The sequence below is a fragment of the Colossoma macropomum genome, unplaced genomic scaffold, assembly GCF_904425465.1.
Source record: "Colossoma macropomum unplaced genomic scaffold, Colossoma_macropomum, whole genome shotgun sequence".
In the NCBI taxonomy this organism is placed as follows: Eukaryota; Metazoa; Chordata; class Actinopteri; order Characiformes; family Serrasalmidae; genus Colossoma; species Colossoma macropomum.
Window position 1 is genome coordinate 31,741,253 of NW_023494803.1, and position 18,172 is coordinate 31,759,424.

Sequence of the window (18,172 nt, forward strand, 5' to 3'; positions counted from 1 at the left end):
TGATTCGATTCTTTAGAAGTGCTTTGCTCAAATTTGGAAGTACCCAATCTTTCTTATTTCCTGCAAAAAACAATGGGATAAAGCAAATGAGATCGAGTCCTTATAAAATAACTGAACTACAGGGAACACGTTTCTTGTTCAACAGCACTACTTTCAAAACTAATATCGGTGTACACGTACCATAAAGAGTTGTTAGTGTAACATGGAGTTAGTGTGTTCCGCTCGGCTCAGAGTCGGTTCACAATGAACTGAATGTAAATGGACTGATATAATGATTCACTCACGGAATCGATTCCCTGTGCTGGCTACGCCTTACAGCTGCTTCAGACTGGGACAGAAGAAACAGCACACGACAAAAAGTGGTTATGTCAGTTTTAACGAACAAATAGAGTTTTTGCTGTATATGTGATTTTTGCACAGAACCCTTCGCGTTGTAACCCCGCCATAACACGGGTCAGTGTTTATGGGGTTTGTGGAGAAATTAATGGTTTTAATGCTCGAGGTTAGCTAGCTAGGTAAGTTTGTAGTTTAGCAGCTAGCTAGCCAGCTAGCGCCAAACTTTTGGCGTGTGTTGATGTGAGGCCAAACCATGGAAGTGCTGGAAAATTGCTTACCTGTTGAGTAGCTAACTAGATAAATTGTTATAAAAGGGAATAGGGAAAAGCCATTTTAACTCGGGATTAACTTGCTGAAATTCTTTGATCCTAAATGTGCTTGTTTTAACGTTAACTTGTTCAGTGGCGAGAAAAGAAAAAAACACACCTAAATTAAACTAGTGTTGACAAGTTAATTTCAGCTAGCCAACAAACGTTAGATAGCAGCATTTTAGTAGTCAGCTAGCCAGGTAAAGTTAATCTGACCAAAGCACTGGAATGCGCTAGACTGCCTTGTCATTATTTCTGCATCAACAACTTTGTTAACCTAGCTGTCTAACGCCAGCTAAGTTAACCTAGTTACCCTCTTGATCAAAGTGTAACGTCGTCGTTCTTGGCGGTGCATAGTATTGATTTTCCAATATTGTCTCATTGTTAGCATTCTCATCAGCTGCACGACTGTCAAGAAAATGTCATTGGAAGATTATGAGAGACACTACGCGTCGCTCTCGGACTCGGGATGTGAATCTGTCAGTGGCCCACACACATCTGGCACATTCAGCAGCGAAGAGGAAAAGTTGCACTACATTCCCATTCGAGTCTTGGGTAAAGGGGCTTTTGGTGAAGCCACCTTATACAGACGCACCGAGGTAGGCACTGTCAATAGTCCTGTCTTCTGTTTTTTACTGTAGTGACAAGCGCTTGCTTTTGATCACTGTCTTAATCGTTTTTTTTTGTTTGTTTTATTATCAATAATTTAAATAATTGAAAACACAATGGAACTGAAAACGTGAAAGAATAGTTTGTCCTGAACTCATTTGGTATGTTGACCACTCTGCCCCTTTTCAGTTTTCTCACTTAAGTTAGAGATGCCAGAGTGAGAGCAAGATGCATTGAGGGATCATTTGTGTCCTATGAAACGAAACTATATTTTCCTTGCTTTTTTAAAATAAGAGAAGTTTGATGTATGTAACCATCGTTAAAGTTTCAAAACTTACCTTTTTTAACTTCCTGGTCCATATGTGGGAATTAAGCTGTAAACCATCCCATTTTGAATTCACTGTGTTTGCGATGTCAGGAAAACCAAGGTATTTACATATATCCATCAGTTTTGCTTGCCCTTTTACATTGAAGTCATAAGGAGTGTTTCAGCACTGACTGTGTTTTGAAAGAGGTACAATACAAGGCAGCCAATCAGATCACAGGTCATTTACATATTAGTGTTAAAAGCACAGTAATGAAAAAACACCTGGTTTTTGTAAGGGATAAAGAGAGGAAAGTTTTATAGAAGTTAACTTAAAGAAGAATTATAACTGCTGTGCACATAAACCCACACAAATGTTGTTATAAACGGACCTCAACAGAAAAGGTAAAATACAATAAAATGTAGATTGTGGTCCTTTTAAATGGTCCAGTTTTTGTGCCAGTGTAATTCAGTTGGTAAGAGCAGTGAAATTTAGAAGGATTGAGATGTAGGTACATAAGCTAATTACCCTGTACCATTGAGAAAGTGCTTAATGTCTGTTGTGAGTGATCATTATTCTAGGGACTCTAGAGATTCTAGTGGTTCAATTTTGTTATTTTTGTAAAGGAGTAGCTTCTCCAGGTATCTTATCAGAGTTTATTTGTATTTTTAGTCAGTTGTTGTGAGACTTTTAACAAAGCTGACAGGGGCATGTTTTTTTTTCCTTTTCAGGATAATTCTCTGGTTGTTTGGAAAGAGATTGATCTGAATAATCTCTCAGACAAAAAGCGCAGAGATGTCATGAATGAAATCAGCATCCTGTCCATTCTCCAGCATCACAACATCATAGCGTATTTCAACCACTTCTTGGACAAGAACACCCTGCTGATTGAGCTGGAGTACTGCAATGGTCAGAAAACCTCTTTCATTTTTCAGAAGTTACATTCTAGTATTTACTTAGCAAATTTGCTAAATATAAGACCAGCATTCAAAAGGATTATAGGTTATGTATATTAATATCCTTTTTTTCTCCAGGTGGAAATCTTTATGACAAAATTAACCAACAGAAAGGGAAGCTGTTCACAGAGGAGGTTATTTATTTTCAAATTTACATTAATTTAAAATCTGAGGCAAATTGTATGGCTAATGTTTTAAACTTAACTCTTGTTGATTTTTCCTAGGTGGTCATATGGTATTTGTACCAGATTGCCTCAGCTGTGGCTCATATTCATAAAGCTGGTGTCCTGCACAGGTAAGAGGCATGTTATTTCTATCGAGTGTAAGTGCTTATAGTTATGCCTTTTGATTTTTTTTTCCTGAACATAAGCAAACATTCATCTAATGGAAATTTAATGTGCATTTCTACATTTTCTACAGGGATATCAAAACGTTAAATATCTTTCTCACTAAGACAAACTTGATAAAGCTAGGAGACTATGGTTTGGCCAAGAAGCTGGACTCAGAGTATTCAATGGCTGAGACGGTGAGTGATTTCAGCTGCTTTGCATTTTATTTTGAAATGATTCACTTCCTTCCTCTTTCTTTTTGTATCTTATTTTAAATAGATTTACATTAGACTTTTACTTGATTTGGTAGTAGAGTTTTTTTTGCCTCAGGGCATGTAGAATATTTTCCCCGTTTTGCAGACACATAAGTGGCTCTCAAGGTGTGCTGCAGTCTGTAATTTTTGGTCATATCTTTCCAGTGTGTAGGTACACCATACTACATGTCGCCTGAGCTTTGTCAAGGAGTGAAGTACAACTTTAAATCAGACATATGGGCCATGGGCTGTGTCTTATTTGAGCTTCTGACTCTCACTAGGACCTTTGATGCAACGGTATTCATCCCAGTCTTTTTTTCCAGTCTGCCCTTTGATAGAGTTGATAGTTAATGAAGCAGTATTGCTTATTTTACATTTTGAACTTTTCAGAATCCTCTGAACCTGTGCGTGAAGATTGTCCAGGGCAATTGGACCATGGAGATGAACTCTGATGTTTATTCACCTGAGCTCATAAAGATAGTCTATGCGTGCTTAGATCAAGTGAGCATGTGCAGCTTTAAATATTTATTTTTTTGCTGGTTTATGTTTAGTCATATGGGTATGGATAGTCTCACAGAAATTCATAGAAGTCTTTTATGTAAAATTTTGGTCAAAGACAGCAAAAAAGGAGCATATCATTTGGTTAACACATTGCTCACAGCAGATTCAGTGAAAGCATGCATGTTTGTGTTACAGGATCCAGAGAAGAGACCTACTGCTGACCAGATTCTTGACCAGCCCATCATATCTTGTGTTAGACAGTGAGTAATAACAGGGAAAGGTTGACAAGGGTGTAATTTGTAAGGGATGAAAGATGTTAGATTCGAAGATTGATGAAGAGTGTTAGTACATCACTGAAGAAAACTACATTGTCCAGTGTTTATTCTGTCATTTTTTTAGTTTTGCTGCAGCATCTTATTCCAGTGTTTTCAAACTAGTTAAACCTACTCTTATGCTGAATAAAGCCTAAAATCTTTTTCACTTGCAGGGCTTTGGAGGAGCGTGTGGCGGTACTCAATTCAGCTATCAGAAAACCCAAGTATGTATAAGAGACTTTATCCTCTTCAGCAGGTTCTGTTTTTAGTATAATATGCCTTTGCAAATTTATGTTCGATGTCTTAAAGGGCCCATATCATGGAAATTTCTCATATTTTTGAAATAAGAGCTTGATGTATTATTGTTAAAAAGTTTTAAAATGTCTGTTCACGCTGAAATGATAAGTAGTTTTTTTCTGCCTGGACTGCAAGGCATTGTAATAAAAAAACAGCCTTTTTCATTTTAAGGGATAAAGAGAGACCCTTATGTTGTAAGTGAACATCAAGTGTTAAAGGACAGATTCGTGAAAAATCACATTTGCGTTTTTCTCCTTCATCTAAAAACAGTTTGCGGCCAAGAAGTGTTCGGTATTTTAGTTTTGTACTGGAGTCTGTGGAACCCAGTCTTTTTGGGTGACAGACAGCTGTTAGCCTTGTAGCTCCAGTTTTTTGTAAACTCTTCCTTATAAGTTGCATTCCCCATGTTGTCTGTCTGTTTTTTAGGTTGAGTACAGTATCAGACACACCGGTTGCTGTAGTGACAACTCGCTCAAGGGAGGTGTATTTCTGGGGAGGAGGGAAGTTCACTCCTCAGAAACTGGATTTGTTTAAGGGCGGCAACAGTGCTCAGCAAGTGTACGCAGGGGAAACACATTTTGCTGTGGTTACTGTGGAGAAAGAGCTTTACACTTGGGCTGTAAGAATCTTTCTAATTTATTTGCTTTGAGTCAGCCTTGAATCAGTTCAAATATGTAGTCTTCCTTTTCAATGCATTTAAATCTATGGAATATCAAATAACTGCACAAACAAAGAACTACGGTAATCATTGGACAATAATCAATGATTTTACAATTACATGTCACAGAACAAAATATACTTAAAGACCACTTTACTTAAATTTAGTAAAAGGCAGTTTCTTTCTTTCACATAAAATACAAACCCAACAAACAAAACATAGACTAACACTTTTATTATGCAAATGACTGATCCTTACCTTGCATTAGAGATTAAAATGAAAATTCATCATATGAGTGAGCAAATTTATAATTTTTTTTGGTGCTTCTCCTCAAGTATTATATTGATATGCTTTTTAATGAACTTGCTGTCTCTTTAACACTAAAAACTAAACTACAGTTTAAATGAACATGAAATTATCAACAGCGCTGTTACTGTTTACTGTTCAGATTATAACTATGTAAACATGTCCTGATGCATACTTTGCCTGGAGACTGTAGCAGTAGGCTGTTTACTTCCACTCTTTATTAAAGACAAAAGACATTTGAAATTATATTTCATATTTCTCTCAAATAGATATGTAGTGCAACAGGAATGTAGTACAGCTTTTCCTCCTTGCTACTAAATGTGCCAGATGTTTTTGGGCCACTGACAGATTCACAGATCACTGAGTTTTATAGTAAATTATTAAAATGTGTAGTCTGTCTTTTTTATATTCACTCTTACATACAAACTGAGTTTTCTTGGGTAACAGTCATTTATTATCAATATATTATTGTTCCCGTCTTGCATTAAGACTGGAGCTGCATGTTCTTTCAAAATGTCAAGGACTTGTGGCGTTAGCCAACTCTCATTTATTTGGTCTTCCAAAATTTTGGTTCTCTTAAAATGAATTTCTGTTAGTACTTCTACAACAAATTATTACATGATTGCTTAGCATAATAATCAATCTTTTATAATCTGAATACTATGGTGATTGTGATGTGTATATGTAGCACATGATGCTGTTTATATTTTCAATCAAGACATGAATTTTTTTTTTTTTGTGGGACAGAGCAGGATTGATTTGTACTCCACTGTCACCTTATATTGTGCAGTCATCTTGAAGACTAGTAGTAAATGACACTGAAGTATGGTGCCTTTGGGATGCTGTTTGTTTTCTCTGCAGAGTGTGCAAGGGGGTGCTAAGATGGTGGGCCAGCTTGGTCATGGAGATCAGGCCTCGTACCGACAACCTCGCAAAGTAGAACGTCTGCAAGGAAAAGCTATCAGGCAGGTGGCTTGTGGGGCAGACTTCACTGCCTGTGTGACTGGTAAGTGGAGATCAAAGATTAGAACTGACTTTTATTGCTATAGTGCCTGAGATACAAGTATGCAAGTTGGTAATGAATGAAACATCTTATAAATGACTACCATTATGTTTAATGAATTAATAAACTTGAATGTTGTTTGTTCTTGCCAGATGAGGACCAAATGTACATGTTTGGCTCTGACTATTATGGCTGTATTGGTGTGGAAAACGATATGGGAATGGAGGTTCTAGAGCCGGTTCTGCTGGAGTTCTTCCAGGAGCGGCCAGTGCGACAGGTATCCTGTGGTGACAACCATGTGGTAGTGCTGACTCACTGTGGAGACATCTATTCTTGGGGCTGTGGAGAACATGGTGAGCACTACATGTATTCACAGCTTTAAAAAGTCATTAAGAGTCTTAGTTGTGGGTTCCAGTTAACATAAGCTTTATTGACAATGAATAATACTCCTTTGTGCAGGTAGACTTGGCCTGGACTGTGAGGATGACTTTGCCTCCCCTATGCTAGTGGGTGTTGACTTCTGCATTAACCTTTCAATCAGGAATTTTTGTTATGTCTGTATTGCATGTTAACTGTACTGTCTATCATTTAAACACTGCTATAAGGTGTGTATAACACTAATATATGTGGTGTGTGTGTACCACACCGGGATTTGTGGTCCATTGCCATCTATACTTTAATTATAGTCAAAAATTATACACCATGTTACTGTGATGCCAATTTGCATAGGTGAACCTAAGCTTGACTGCAAGTTAAAATAAATTATCTCACTGAATATGTGTAGGAGTTGCTGTGTGTTCTGTGATCTGTGCTATTGATTTCCCTTCATCATGTCTGTGATCTGTAGGTGGAAGTACCAAAAAGTGCCAGCATTAACTCTGTGTATTGTGGGAGCGATGGTACTTTCTTCCTTACAGAGTCTGGGAGAGTCCTGGCCTGTGGAAGCAATGAACAGAACAAGCTAGGTCTCAATCAAGGCATCACTGGTATTAAGAACCACCCTGGGGAGGTAAGGAATGCACTGTTCGCTATTTTTATGTTCGTTACATTAGTGTTCACTTACTTCACATGTAACTCTTTATCACATTGCAAAAGCAATTATTGAGTGTTTGTGCATTTGATGTGAAGTCTCTGAATGTCTGTGTAACAAGAAAAAAATATTTGTGGATTAGGGCCATCAGGAGATACCATACACCACAACTCTGACTTTAGTAAAGCAGCTGGCCCGCTTTAAGATTCAGATCATTGCTCCTGGGAAGACCCATACGGCAGCCATTGATGGTACTGCAACTATTCTCTTTGCTCATGTTCTTATAACATAATGATTCCATAGTCACAGTAACATATTCCGTGCTTCATATGCAAATATGTATAGTATAACTTAGCGATTTAGGTTTTTCTTGCATGTCTGTGTATCTTCAGAGCGGGGGCGTCTGATGACCTTTGGCTGTAATAAATATGGCCAGCTGGGTGTGAAGGACTTTAAAAAACATCAAGGGGTTCAGCTGCTTTTGGGACCCTTTGGGGGGAAAGTTGTCACCAAAGTGTCTTGTGGAGATGGCTTCACAATTGCTGCTACAGAGGGTGAGTGAGAAAAACAGAAACTCAAAGCTTGTTGGAAATAAAAAGCAACGTAACAAGGTTTTTAAGTGACAGTGCGCTGAATATTGACATCTATAGTGGTTTCTTTGCCCCCTCAGATAATCAGATCTTTGCGTGGGGCAATGCAGGAAATGGACGTTTAGGCATGCCTGCTGATCGAGGATTTGGCTCTGAGGTTTGCCCTGCTCTTCCTCGGCCCATTTTTGGCTCCCTACACCATGTGCCTGACTTGTCCTGCAGGGGTTGGCACACCATACTTATCATGGGTAATAGGCTCACTGCATTTGCTTTTAACAATTTATTTGTCATGGACTAAAGCTGCTTATCTGTGAAATGTGGCAGGTGTCACTTATTTGCAGATGTAGCGTTCGGAGTTGGTGTAAGTGCAGTTAATAGTCTGTCCGTGTGTGGTTTTTTTTTTTTATTTTTTTTAATACTTTTCACAGAAAAGGTGCTAAACTCCAAAACTATCCGTTCAAACAGTAGTGGACTGTCCATTGGAAGTGGTGAGAAGATGTCTCTTATTATTATTATGATATTCCTAATTGTAAATGTATGTTGTTGTCATATTAATTTCAGTCACCTTGTGTGAATCTGTAGCTTGATGTTAGAAGTGTGTGTGTGTGTGTGTGTGTGTGTGTGTGTGTGTGTGTGTGTGTGTGTGTGTGTGTTCACCTGAATTCTATACAATAATCTTAAGGCATAGGTCAGGGCTCGAGCTCTTCTTTGGACCTGGGTATTGAGCCTGGCTCAGACTCTGAGCTGCGAGACGGTATTTTGGGGGGTACTGTGGAGGCTGACATGGAGGACAGAGGTCTAGAGACTCCTATTTTTTCAATGGAGAGCAAGACCAATGAGAGTTCTTGCCCGTCTTGGCTTCGCAAGGTATGCACTTTACCAGACACTTCAGTAAAGCTCTTCACTAGGCAAGGCAGCATCCCCATAAGCTAACTGGGTATCATCTCCAACTTTCTCTCTTTAGGAGCTGATGGATGCAGAGTTCATTCCCATGCCTGACGGCTCAAGAGACTCAATGTCTGGCCCTCTGGCTTCCTCTTTTTCAGAAAGTGCCACACTCCCATATGAAGAGCTTCAAGAGCTAAAGGCAGCTGCTGCTGCTGCCACCAGTGGGAATGGCCTCATGGTAAAGACTGTAGAAAAATACAGAACATTATTTCTTCTAGACCGGGGGTGTGAAACTCCGTAAACACCAGTAAACCAGTAAACACTTTGAAGCACTTGCAGTAGACCTTGAAATATTACATGGACACTTGAAATATTCAAAATTTAAATGTCCTCAGGTGCTTTTAAACCTTCCTATTTGCTTGAACTAGACATCTAGCATCCTTTCTTTGCTGCAAGTTCTTTAAGACCTCGGCTCAATTTCTGAGCTGCTGAGTTAACGTTAAGTGTTTGTATTGGTTGAACAGCAGCTGAAATGAATTTGGGGATATTACTGCTTTGGAATTGGGCAGAAAAGTGTTTTATTACTGAAAAGTGAATTACTGTTTAACCGCTGTCCTATAGATTGTTGTTGGGGTAGGAGAGTTAGAGCGCACATTACGTTGCATTGCATGCTGAGAATTGCAGTGCAGCATGTTGTGAAACCGGCTAATATTAATAGAAAACTAAAATACTTTTGCAGGCCGGATAGGATTGTGTGGCGGGCCTGATCTTGCCCGCGGGCCTTGTGTTTGACATATGGGTTCTAGACTCTGTTATGCTTGAATTCTGCCTTTTTGGGCTGCTTGATTAATATGACACATATGAAAACAATACTAGATGAGTGAGTAATTGAGTGCCTTTTCATAACTCATGTGCTGTGTTTCTTGCAAGCAAACAGCATGTGTAGACTACGAGAGGGTCAATGGATTGGAATCTGGAGCCTGGAAGAGAAGTAGCCTCTCGCAGCAAGATGCTCCGCAGACTTGCTGCCAAGCAAGTAGTGAGCTTGCTCAGGTAAGGGTTACATAAACAGTAATAAACACAGAGATACACCACTCGTACCACTTTCATTTGAGAAGTTTTCATGTAAAAAGTCATAAAAAATGCATATTACTGATTTGACATGTTTTTTTAATCACCATTTGAAAATAACTGTATTCTTTCGTTTGTAGCTCCGGGAAATGGTGAAAAGGCAAGATGCCACTATTCAACTGTTACAAAAACAAGTGAGTAAAAATATATTTCTGTTAAGCCCTGCTAAGCCCTGTTGATGGTGGTAGTAATGATACTTTTTTTGTTTGTTTTTTTTTTTTAACTGTTGTAAATCTTTTTCCTTGCCAAGAAGCAGAGCCAAGAGAGTTTACTAAGAAAATCAAAATTAGTCATTTATCATTGCACTAACAAATAGATTAAGTTCTGCTTTGTAGTTACTTCATAATATCTTCACAAGCTCTGATGACTATTTGACATAAATGTGGGTAAAGTAATAACCAGAGTATTCATTAATCTTGAGCTTATCCTGCAGTTTGGAGCAAAGAGATATTTGTGGATGTCAGTTTAGCATTTTGAATGAAACAGGAAATCCCACCAGGTCAGGAGTTGCCCACCCCTGATGTCGATTAATACATACATAGTCATAAGTACTACAACAGTGAAATCAAGATTTTTTTGTGAACACATGAGTAATGATTAAAGACTATTCTGAATGTAAAAGTATTCTGAATGTGATTATTTCTGGATGTGTTTTTGCATTTTGGGATTATAGCTTATTTGCTTCATCTTTCAAAAAATTAATTAATTATCACTTTCTTTGCGATTATTTGCATCCAGGTCCCACATTTTGTGTTAGCAAAGGTATTAATTTACTGTTAAAGTGGTTAGGCATAAAAGCAAACAGTGAATTTTACTGACACTGTCATTCTTTTAGGATGCTTTGTTAAACATTGTTTTTAGTAGATTTCTTTTTGTGTTTGGACATATAATCAAAAATTCAGGTCTAGAATGTACTCCATAGAAGTTTGTTTCAACTGCTTGGATATCTCTAATATTGGTTTGCGCTAATTAAAGAAGCCACACAGTGGTGAGGATTTTTTTTTCTTGCTGAACCTGAACTGTCCACCTCTGCTAAAACAGGCATTTGGATCCAGAAAATGATGCAACTGCAAAATTATATGAAACATGCCCAAACTTACTCAGAAATAAAGGGTAATTTAGTCCGTGAACACTAACCCCTCATGTAAGTATACCTGTGCTTAGAATGGACTAAACACGTTTCACCATTACTGGTACTAAAAAAAAACTAAAATGAAATACACATTTTTTTGTGTACAAACTGCTTCCCTACTGTTTGTCATAAACTTCATGCTCTTGCAGTTATTTTGGACTGCTAAGGTAATTTGTGTTGCTGCTTTTTTTTCAGTACAAAGATCAACTCGAAGAGAATGAAAGGCTGTGGAGGGCCATTCATGACCTCAGATTAGGAGCTGATCATTGTGAAAACAACCACGAATCAAGAAGTTTGTCTGATGAATGAGGGAGAGTTTACGTGCACATATTTTCAAAATGAATTACAGTGGTTATTATCCAGAACAACCCACTGCTGGTCAAGACACACCTTGAAGCCTCAGTGAATGAGCTAATTGGTGAGGCTGAGTATGTTGCTGAAATGTTAGTTGTTTGGTCCTCATACTTTTTCCCCATTACAGGATGAGGGGGAGGACTGTGTGTCTTATCAGTCACAAAATACTTTTGCTGCCTCTAGGTAACAAACAGAGATTATACTCTTTGTTTTATTGTGGCAACATCAGGTCGTGTTAGATGGTAAAGCCATTACATTCCTCCTATTGTTAGTGCTGTGTTTGTACCTGTATATGTGCCATGCAATAATATAGAACTTTTGCCATTGAATCACAACATTGATGATTCAGATTCAGGATTACTCAAAATGGAAGCAGTCTTGACTTACTGTAACAAGTTTGTTTGTGCTGTGGTGGTTTAGAGTGCAGCACAAACTACTGTCCAAAAAGTTCTTAACAAGCTTTAAGCTATTTTGTGTTAATACACTGCCAACAGTGTCTTCAGTATTGATTTCTACACCAAAAATGCCTTCAGTACTTTTGCTCATAATTTGAAAATGCATTTATTCATTTTTCATTTAATTTCTTTCAAATGTGGATTGTGTGGCTATGGACTCAAAACACTTGCATTTAAAAGAATACACCAAAAGCTGGAAAGGTGTACTCTTTGCACGTGCCACCATATACATTTTTGTTATTACTTTGAAGAGTTTGAAGCGTTGTTGAGACCAGCAACTAACGGGACAGTGATTTTAAAAGGTTTGCTTTGTTATGTGCAAATGTATGTAAAATGGTTTTACATTTCATTTAGTGATCTATCATGTTCAACATGGAAGAATGTACAAGCTACTGATTTTTTTTTTATTTTCCATTGGACTCCCTTGTCTTTTTCTATTACGCAATTTTAGAATTGATATTTTAATGGAACGGTTAACACTCCGCAAACAAAACAAAATGCTGGGCTCTGAATTTTTGAATGGCCAGAGCTCCTTCAAGAGTTTTTGTATGAATGCATCCCTACACCCATACATGTTGAAAGTACAATAAGAAAACCAAAGACTTTGTGTGTTTGTGTGTACATTGTTTACCTAATTTTGTCATATTTTATATTATTTTTCTTTTTTTAATAGATGCATACAAAACAGATTTTACTTTCAAGCTGTATTTGTATACTCTGTTTGGTAATTATGGACAGCAAGTGCCACACTTCTTTAGTACAAATCTTTACAATCTTTACAATCTTTAGCCTGTAAACCAAAAAAAGGTCATTTTAAGTGCCTTGGTAATTTTTAAATTAAGCTATGGAGGCTTAGAAAATTGTTCTCATTTTTAAGTTATTTTTCTACATCGAGTTTGCGCAGCATTACATTTTAAGGGCAATGCGTATACTGGGTGTATGTATTCTGCCTGTAACTGCTCACACTTGAAAGAGAGCATTGCATTGCATGCGTTGTATAAATAAAAACACTTCTACAAAGACTATAAGGTGTAATCAACTGCATCATACTGTACACATACTTGCTTCATAATAGTACATCTTTAAGTGAAAATGCACATTCATAAGCCCTTTGTTTTAAAGTTTATTGTATCTTGTTAGATGATAGATCGTTATGACACGTTTCAGTAGTGTAAAGTAAAAGTCAACTAAACACATTTCATTTTTGCACTCACATTTTCATTATTGGTGCAGCTGCTACGTTCTACAGTTATATTCACTTTCCATTTTATTGGCAGTGATGACTTATTAAAACACAGCTATTGTAAAAGTCTAAAAGTTGTTGTAAAACATAATCTTGCCATCTTGTTTAATGACGATGCCTTGGTGGTGGAGGTCTGCTCCTAATGTTCTGACACTTAGGAATGTGTCTCTCTGCTGGACCAGGAGCAAAGCGTCTCCCACAGTGGGGACAGCTTACATAATCTGGATTCACATCTGCACTTGGCTGGGGCTGAAGCCCTCCTGGTGCAGGAGCACGAGCTTGGCGCAGGTTATGAATTAAGGCCTCATGCTTTTGACGCCAGTTGTTCTTCTTGACCTAGGGATATCAAAAAAAAAAATACTTTAGGCACATGTAAGCAATTGACCTTAATATGTGTAACATTTTAAAACAAACTGAATTGTTATATTACAACAGAAGGAAAATGAAAAAGAACCCTCATACTGTGTGGTCTGCAGGGCCTTGGAATAAACTACACTAATGTCTTCATGTCTTCACTAATGACTAAGAATTGAATTGACATATGGCAATGGATTCTATTAAACAGTATAACTTTACCTCTGGTGTCTTAGGCCTGCTGTTTGTCTTCATGAACACCTCCAGGTCGGTGCCCTTGGCTCTGAACTGTGCAGAGTCAAAGGTTTTACGTTTGGACTGCTGCTGTTTCTCACAAATCCTGCTGTGTCTCTCCAGACGATTTTCTGCAAAGCATCTGTGGCATATTTTACAGGGTACAAGCTGAACATGAGCATTAGGATCCACTTCTGGCCTGAGTTCGACTTGCTTGAGCCTTGCACTGTTCTGGTTGAGGTGAGCAGATTGAGGAGCTGGTTCTTTGGATTGACCTTTTCTGATGCTGCTTGTTGTCTCCTCTGCAATCTTCAGACTCAGCTGCTGCAGTCTTTCTTGGGCCACCTGCTGATCTGCTGTATCCCCATTTGTTTTGTCATACTTAGAGGATGCTTTTACATGTGACTTTGACTTGAATGTGTCCATTATGTTCCATTGCTCCTCTTGATATTCCTTGTCCATACTCCATCCATACTCCATATCTGTTTTATATTTTGCTCTTTCACCCCTCTTTTCTCCATCATTTGCTCTTTGCATCATTTGCTCCTTCTCTTGCCAGTCTCTCCTGTCCCATTCTATTGCTCTTTCTCTCCTTGTCTTGTCTTTTTCTGTTCTTGCTGTTTCCCATTTCTGTTTTGTCATTTCCTCATAATGGTCCCACTCTTTTTTCTGATTCTTACAGTCTGTGGTTCGCTGAGTATTTCTTCGCCTGTTTTCCTGCTGTATTTCTTCTCTCCTCTCTGTGTAACGCTCATTCATCTCTATCTCGTAATTCCCCCATCTTTCGAGATCATCTTTGTTGCCCATCCCCCAGTCTCTGACTCTCTCCCTCTGTCCTTCATTTCTTCTACCTTCTTTGGCCCTTTCTATGGCTCTCTCCCAGTCCCAGTTTCTTTTTTCAGTACAGTATAACCTATTTTCTGCTTTTTCTGTGTTTTTAATCCTCTCCTCTCTTTTGACCTTGTTCCCAGATCCAGTCCTCAGCTGGATCTTTCTCAGTTCTTCTTCAGTTTTTAACAGCTTTTCTTGTAGTATTATTTCCTTTTTGCGTATCTCCTTCGTCAACCGACTGTCATTTCCAGGAAGTCTGTAGTGGTCCTCATATAATAACTGATACGCATTTGTTGATTTCCCATTAGTCTCACCTCTTTTCCGTGATGGCTGATGGGACTCAGTATCAAAAGAATCTAGTTTACTTAGATACTGTTTCTCCTGCCTCCTGTTACTGGTCTGTTTACCTTGAGATTGACAGGGGAATGGGTAATCAAGTCTCCTCCTGTCATTTTGTTTAAAATAGTCGTTGCCTGCTTGGCAGTTGTTCAGGTTAAATGCCCTCTTGTGGCACACAGGCTTCATAGGAAAAATACTGTCCATTTCAGATTTCTCCATGAAAATGTCATAATCCTTCTCGAAGTCCGTTTTGCGCCTGGCTGTGGCAGAGTTTTGCGTCCTCTGGACATCTGGATTATGCCAGTTTTTGCGGAACGAGTAATCTTGCTCCCAGTCTTTAGGGGAATTCATCCTTCTGTCCCTCTCTCTTGGCGTGCTTAAACGGGAACTGGAAGGTGAGGATACATCCTGTGCAATCCTGTCTTCTCTGCGTAATGGTGGCAGTTTTTCCAGTATCAAATCTTTCTCCAAAAACATTTGTGCAGAGTGAGATTGATGCACCATTTGCACACGTGCCATACTGATTATGTATCACTATATCCAATAATGACAAAATCAAAATAAAGACCTTTCTCTGCAAATCAGACCAAAAACAGCTATGAACTTACTACCGTCCTGGTTGATCTAGCTAGCTATAACCTATCTTAGTAGATTAGAATTAATGTATTAATAACCTATCTTAGTAGATTAGAACTAATGTCACTGCTAAATGTGAACTGTTTTACAACTCACCAGGACTATATCGTTTCTTAGGTGACTGTTCTTTCATTGTGCGATCTCATCAGGTCTCATCCCGTCTATGCTGCTACGAAGGAAAATGAGAAAAAAATAGTCTTCTTAACAGAATAAAGTAGAGAAGTCTGAACAGGTGAGTCGAATCTGTCTGGATTCCTACATCGTACACATTGTACTGGCTTGTTGACGCGCGTTGCCTGGATACAAGAAAACAAACGTGACGTTTCTTTCGCTCGTTTGATTGGTTGGTGAGAACCGATGGAAGTGACCCGGATGTAGCAGTGCCGCGACTCTACCAACTATGAAACAAACCGGAGCCACATGAGGGACAGTGTCTGTTACCTATGAGCAGAGCAGTCCTGATTCAGTCGCTCGTCATTTATTTATTACTCTTGAAGGTGCATATCAATTTCCAGCCTCCTTTTCTGCTGTGTTTTTGTAGCCAAAGCTTGGTTGGTTTCGTGTTGAAAGAGCCAGCTAGTTTAGCTGCATGTATTAGCAAAACACGGAGCGGCTAGTTTGAGTAAAATCTGACACAATGTCGCTGACGCTGGTATTTTAGTTGCCATTGTCTGTGTGTCTTTATTTCGTTGAGCTGTTTGAATTCAGTAGGTTTAGGTGTCATTGGCGTTATGCGGCAGTTCTTTAGCTATAACGAGACGGGTAAGCTATTTTTATGTTAGCGTGCTAGCCAGCTAATTCCTTAATGTAACATTAGCTTTGCGGGCGGCAGTATATTATGCTGTTTGATTTTGCAGGTGTTCTACAGGAATAAATGGCTTAAAGGCATGTTAACCAACCTACTATCGATAGTCTAACTTTCCAAAAAACAACCTGAAATCATACAAAAACTGCAGCTCTAATACTTACGTACTTAGAGTAACTTGTAGTGAACTGCAGTGGAATTTCTTACTACATCCAGCATGTATTAGAATAGAAACTGAAGTTGAATTAACCCTTGAAACTAAATGCGGTTAGTTTATGAGCAGTGAGTTTTTTGATGTTACATTTGAGAATAACAGAAGTCTTAACTTCCAAAGTCTTTATGTTTTGTGCGATAAATCCGTTTTCACTAAAAATGAGTATAAACTGTATAGGAGACCCTGTCTCGTAATTATGGGCCCGTTAAAAAAAGCTGGATGAGTCGACACAAAAATAGTCCAGATAAATAATGAGAATAATAAAAATATCCGCTACTTTTTCTTCACTCATTGCACTGAAATAACAATACTTTTACTTGAGTATGGGTTAAGACCAGCAGTTCCCAATCCCAGTCCTGGCAACCTCGTTCTTTACACATTATTTGGGTTTTCTGCCTTACATACCTGACTCAGCACGTGAAGAGCTTGTTAATTAGTTAATGAGTTGAATTGGGTGTGCTAAATGAGAGTGCATGAATATATGCATCATATGGGGTCACAAGGACTGGAAGCCCACCCCTATTGCTGTTTGATCAAATAACAGCAGGAATACACATTTCTCCTATGCACCTTTGGACTAAAACATTTGGGCATTTCCAGTGCATGAAAATACAAATGCCTTAAAGTCGTTAGAATGCAGTTACATATATTTGTGGCAAGTGAACAACACTGAGAACACAGATTTGGAGAAGTTGTAATGACCTCAACCAGGGCTGCCATATGATTGGTAATAGGTGCCCTGTCCGTAATTACTGCTGTTATGCTAATGTCGAAAACCAATTGGAAATTTATGCTCCATCCAGACCATAACCATGTCAGAAGAGGAACTTCTGTCAGTGGACTATGAAGTTTATGGGAGAGTCCAGGGTGTGTTCTTTCGAAAACATACCCAGGTAAGCTTCATGTGGTCTGCTTATACATTTATGCATGTCATTGAATAATTGACTGTTTTATGTGCGTCTTGGATATGCATTCATGCAGCCTCACATTGTATATGTCTGCTTTCAGTCAGAAGGGAAGAAACTTGGCCTGGTTGGATGGGTGCAGAATACTCGAGCTGGAACCGTGCAAGGGCAGCTCCAAGGACCCGCCTTGAAAGTGAGAAAGATGCAGGAGTGGCTCAGAACCACTGGGAGTCCTCAGTCACGAATATCAAAAGCAGAGTTCAATAATGAGAAGACAATTGATAAATTGGATTTCAAGGACTTCAGAGTTGTCCACTAATGAATGCAGTAAATGAATTACATTCTGCTGCCACTGCTTCTAAGTTATTAATAGTATTTTTTTAGATAAGTTATTTGTCACACTGAAAGTGCACTCCAATGCAGAGGTAAACATATGTCCTCTAATAAATACACCTGACAGTAAAAATGATTCTGTGTTCTATATTTGTATATGCAACTGTTATTTATGTGGCAGAGGTTTCATTACAATAGATATCAGGTTTTAAAAGTAAAATTAAAATTGATGTCTTTCAGCAATAATTGCACCAGGTTCTAAGTGAGCATGATATGGCAGAACTGTTTGTCATTTTGCCAGATGGTATTTTATTTTAGTATTTAAAGGATTGTTTATTGCAGACTGTTGTGGGCCAAATATGGAATATCCTTAGAGGATTTGTTTCTTTGAATTTCTGTATTATATATATATATATATTTTTTTTTTATTTGCTGATAGATTACATTTATCATAACCTATTCTGATATATAAATATGATTTGTCAATAGTATATTTTCTCTCCACCAAAATCTAAATTCAAG

At 38.3% G+C, this 18,172-nt stretch overlaps 3 protein-coding genes across 6 annotated transcripts; 2 read left to right on the forward strand and 1 right to left on the reverse strand.

The window, feature by feature from the left end:
* Positions 1 to 310: 310 nt before the first annotated feature.
* On the forward strand, positions 311 to 12,778 carry LOC118823347 (serine/threonine-protein kinase Nek9). 3 transcript variants are annotated; one of them, XM_036592885.1, is made up of 24 exons: positions 311 to 515; positions 1,033 to 1,243; positions 2,290 to 2,467; positions 2,593 to 2,648; positions 2,739 to 2,809; positions 2,935 to 3,040; positions 3,263 to 3,394; positions 3,488 to 3,598; positions 3,794 to 3,858; positions 4,086 to 4,136; positions 4,636 to 4,828; positions 6,035 to 6,179; positions 6,329 to 6,529; positions 6,636 to 6,682; positions 7,024 to 7,185; positions 7,349 to 7,457; positions 7,599 to 7,760; positions 7,877 to 8,044; positions 8,225 to 8,284; positions 8,479 to 8,663; positions 8,761 to 8,922; positions 9,615 to 9,737; positions 9,896 to 9,949; positions 11,143 to 12,778. In XM_036592885.1, the coding sequence occupies exons 2-24, from the start codon at positions 1,064 to 1,066 to the stop codon at positions 11,254 to 11,256; spliced, it is 2,835 nt and encodes a 944-aa protein (XP_036448778.1). In that variant the 5' UTR covers positions 311 to 515; positions 1,033 to 1,063; the 3' UTR covers positions 11,257 to 12,778. The 3 variants fall into 3 exon arrangements, with proteins under 3 accessions (XP_036448778.1, XP_036448777.1, XP_036448779.1); XM_036592884.1 differs by having other exon boundaries at positions 311 to 453; XM_036592886.1 differs by lacking the exons at positions 9,896 to 9,949; positions 11,143 to 12,778 and having other exon boundaries at positions 311 to 453; positions 9,622 to 9,731.
* A 94-nt stretch (positions 12,779 to 12,872) lies between these two features.
* Positions 12,873 to 15,663, reverse strand: zc2hc1c (zinc finger, C2HC-type containing 1C). 2 transcript variants are annotated; one of them, XM_036592888.1, is made up of 3 exons: positions 15,490 to 15,663; positions 13,576 to 15,218; positions 12,873 to 13,335 (listed from the first exon to the last, which is right to left on the reverse strand). In XM_036592888.1, exons 1-3 carry the CDS (start codon positions 15,524 to 15,526, stop codon positions 13,105 to 13,107), a joined length of 1,911 nt encoding a protein of 636 aa, XP_036448781.1. In that variant the 5' UTR covers positions 15,527 to 15,663; the 3' UTR covers positions 12,873 to 13,104. The 2 variants fall into 2 exon arrangements, with proteins under 2 accessions (XP_036448781.1, XP_036448780.1); XM_036592887.1 differs by having other exon boundaries at positions 13,576 to 15,663.
* A 78-nt stretch (positions 15,664 to 15,741) lies between these two features.
* acyp1 (acylphosphatase 1, erythrocyte (common) type) lies at positions 15,742 to 17,786 on the forward strand. The gene is made up of 3 exons (XM_036592889.1): positions 15,742 to 15,890; positions 17,216 to 17,305; positions 17,421 to 17,786. The coding sequence occupies exons 1-3, from the start codon at positions 15,837 to 15,839 to the stop codon at positions 17,634 to 17,636; spliced, it is 360 nt and encodes a 119-aa protein (XP_036448782.1). The 5' UTR covers positions 15,742 to 15,836; the 3' UTR covers positions 17,637 to 17,786.
* The last annotated feature ends 386 nt before the right edge of the window (positions 17,787 to 18,172 follow it).

What these genes read in the sequence shown, in the direction of transcription:
- LOC118823347 (XM_036592885.1), top strand. Translation starts at nt 1,064, where the DNA reads ATGTCATTGGAAGATTATGAGAGACACTACGCGTCGCTCTCGGACTCG. An exon ending in CCTTATACAGACGCACCGAG is followed by an intron (nt 1,244 to 2,289) that starts GTAGGCACTGTC and finishes TTTCCTTTTCAG; the next exon opens with GATAATTCTCTGGTTGTTTG. An exon ending in CCATACGGCAGCCATTGATG is followed by an intron (nt 7,458 to 7,598) that starts GTACTGCAACTA and finishes GTGTATCTTCAG; the next exon opens with AGCGGGGGCGTCTGATGACC.
- zc2hc1c (XM_036592887.1), bottom strand. Translation starts at nt 15,276, where the DNA reads ATGGCACGTGTGCAAATGGTGCATCAATCTCACTCTGCACAAATGTTT. An exon ending in GCAGGCCTAAGACACCAGAG is followed by an intron (nt 13,336 to 13,575) that starts GTAAAGTTATAC and finishes TGATATCCCTAG; the next exon opens with GTCAAGAAGAACAACTGGCG.
- acyp1 (XM_036592889.1), top strand. Translation starts at nt 15,837, where the DNA reads ATGAGCAGAGCAGTCCTGATTCAGTCGCTCGTCATTTATTTATTACTC. An exon ending in TTTATTTATTACTCTTGAAG is followed by an intron (nt 15,891 to 17,215) that starts GTGCATATCAAT and finishes TGCTCCATCCAG; the next exon opens with ACCATAACCATGTCAGAAGA. An exon ending in TCTTTCGAAAACATACCCAG is followed by an intron (nt 17,306 to 17,420) that starts GTAAGCTTCATG and finishes GTCTGCTTTCAG; the next exon opens with TCAGAAGGGAAGAAACTTGG.